Here is a 2,500-nt window from a genome sequence, read left to right as displayed (position 1 = left end):
TCTTCATCCCTCTCTCTACAGGAAGTGATCTTGAAGAGGGCGGCGGATCTTGTAGAGGCTCTGTACGGAATGCCTCATAATAACCAGGTGAGGAGCTCCACCCTAATCCTGTCCAGAGTGTGAGAGAGAGAGTGTGTGTGAGTGTGTGAGAGAGAGTGAGAGAGAGAGAGAGAGTGTGTGTGTGTGTGTGTGTGTGAGAGAGAGAGAGAGAGTGTGTGTGTGTGTGTGTGTGTGTGTGTGAGAGAGAGAGAGAGTGTGAGAGCGAGAGAGTGTGTGTGTGTGTGTGAGAGAGAGAGAGAGAGTGTGTGTGAGAGAGAGCGAGAGAGAGAGAGAGAGTGTGTGTGAGAGAGAGCGAGAGAGAGAGAGAGAGTGTGTGTGTGTGTGAGAGAGAGAGAGAGAGAGAGTGTGTGTGTGAGAGTGTGTGTGAGAGAGAAAGAGAGTGTGAGAGAGAGAGAGTGTGTGTGTGAGAGAGAGAGTGTGTGAGAGAGAGAGAGTGTGGCCTGTTCGTCATTATGTTATGTTGTGTTAACCTGACCTCTGACTGACCCCGGGGTGACCCCTGCCTGACCCCTCTGTGACCCCTGGGTGACCCCTCAGGAGATCATCCTGAAGCGGGCGGCAGACATTGCGGAGGCGCTGTACAACGTCCCGCGGAGCCACGGCCAGCTGCCCGGCCTGGCCAGCGGCTCTGTGCACGGGGGCATGATGGGAGTCAACTCCTTCAGCGGCCAGCTCGCCGGCAACGTGTCCGAGTCCCCGCAGGGAGCCAATCAGGGTGAGGACCTGCGAGCCACGCCCACCTCGCACCTTTATCTCACCAATCAGGGTGAGGACCGGCAAGCCACGCCCACATCACACCTTTATCTCACCAATCAGGGTGAGGACCCACAAGCCACGCCCACCCCATAACCCTCTCAGAGAGATCCCTGGTCTCAGAAGGCGTGAGACACGTGTACTCAGATCCTTTCCCCCCGTTTATGGCTCTATAATACGCCGTGTGTGGGATTATACCAGGATTACGTAACCATGACAGCATTATCAGCATTACTCATAACCATGCATCTCCTGCTAAATCAGACCCATTCAGTGGATTTCAATAATTAACTTACGGGAACGTAAACACGGCATTCTCCAGATTGTTTATATTGATCTGTGAACCAGGCTCAGAGGATGAATTCAAATGAAGGGAAAAAGAGAGAGAGAAAGAGGAGGAGGAGAGGAGTGAGTGAGTGAGTGAGTGTGTGAATGTGTGAGTGAGTGAGTGTGTGTGTGTGTGTGTGTGTGTGTGTGTGTGTGTGTGTGTGTGTGAGTGAGTGAGTGAGTGAGTGAGTGAGTGTGAGTGTGTGTGAGTGAGTGTGTGAGTGTGTGTATGTGTGTGTGTGTGTGTGTGTGTGAGTGAGTGAGTGAGTGTGAGTGTGTGTGAGAGTGAGTGAGTGTGTGAGTGAGTGTGTGTGTGTGTGTGTGTGTGTGTGAGTGAGTGAATGAGTGAGTGTGTGTGTTTGTGAGAGTGAGTGAGTGTGTGAGTGAGTGTGTGTGTGTGTGTGTGTGTGTGTGTGAGAGTGAGTGAGTGTGTGAGTGAGTGAATGAGTGAGTGTGTGTGTGAGTGAGTGTGTGTGTTTGTGAGAGAGGAGCCCTTTGTCGCCATCGACAGGAAGTGTTTAAATCCCTGATGTGTTTAAATCTCTGATGTGCTTAAATCTCTGATGTGTTTTAATCCCTGATGTGTTTAAATCCCTGATGTGTTTAAATCCCTGATGTGTTTTAATCCCTGATGTGTTTTAATCCCTGATGTGTTTAAATCCCTGATGTGTTTTAATCCCTGATGTGTTTTAATCCCTGATGTGTTTAAATCCCTGATGTGTTTAAATCCCTGATGTGTTTTAATCCCTGATGTGTTTAAATCCCTGATGTGTTTTAATCCCTGATGTGTTTAAATCCCTGATGTGTTTTAATCCCTGATGTGTTTTAATCTCTGATGTGTTTTTACACACCGCGAGGCCTCCACTCACCTGTTGTAGCCGAGCCTCCGGCAGCCCTGCTGACGTACAGACTCAGCCCCCCGTTCCCAAAACATCCCCTTCCTCAGACGGACCGCAGTGTGTTGTATAGCTACAGTGATTGTTACACTCGTGTTGTCATATAAGAGCGGCTTACAGCGGTGCTGGTGGGGTAGTAACTCTGCGCTAACTCTACGCTAACTCTGTGCTAGCTCTACGCTAACTCTGTGCTAACGCTATGCTAACTCTGTGCTAACGCTATGCTAACTCTATGCTAACTCTGTGCTAATTCTGTGCTAACTCTATGCTGACTCTGTGCTAACTACGCTAACTCCATGCTAACTCCATGCTAACTCTGCGCTAATTCTGTGCTAACTCTATGCTAACTCTGTGCTATCTCTGTGCTATCTCTACACTAACTCTGTGCTAACTCTAAGCTAACTCTGTGCTAACTCTACGCTAACTCTATGCTATCTCTGTGCCTACTCTGTGCTAACTCTACG

The 2,500-nt window shown here is 49.3% G+C and overlaps 1 protein-coding gene across 1 annotated transcript in view; it reads left to right on the top strand.

The window, feature by feature from the left end:
* LOC133125262 (transcription factor COE1-A-like) overlaps positions 1-2,500 on the top strand; it is a 27,154-nt gene that overhangs the window by 12,393 nt on the left and 12,261 nt on the right. The window contains exons 2-3 of the mRNA XM_061237045.1: positions 22-87; positions 598-775. Of these exons, the coding sequence (XP_061093029.1) occupies positions 22-87; positions 598-775 (244 nt within the window). The remainder of the gene's footprint in view (positions 1-21; positions 88-597; positions 776-2,500) is intronic.

This window comes from Conger conger, chromosome 3 (assembly GCF_963514075.1).
Source record: "Conger conger chromosome 3, fConCon1.1, whole genome shotgun sequence".
NCBI lineage: Eukaryota > Metazoa > Chordata > Actinopteri > Anguilliformes > Congridae > Conger > Conger conger.
Note: the sequence above shows the minus strand (reverse complement) of the source record. Positions and strands in the feature narration are given on the sequence as shown.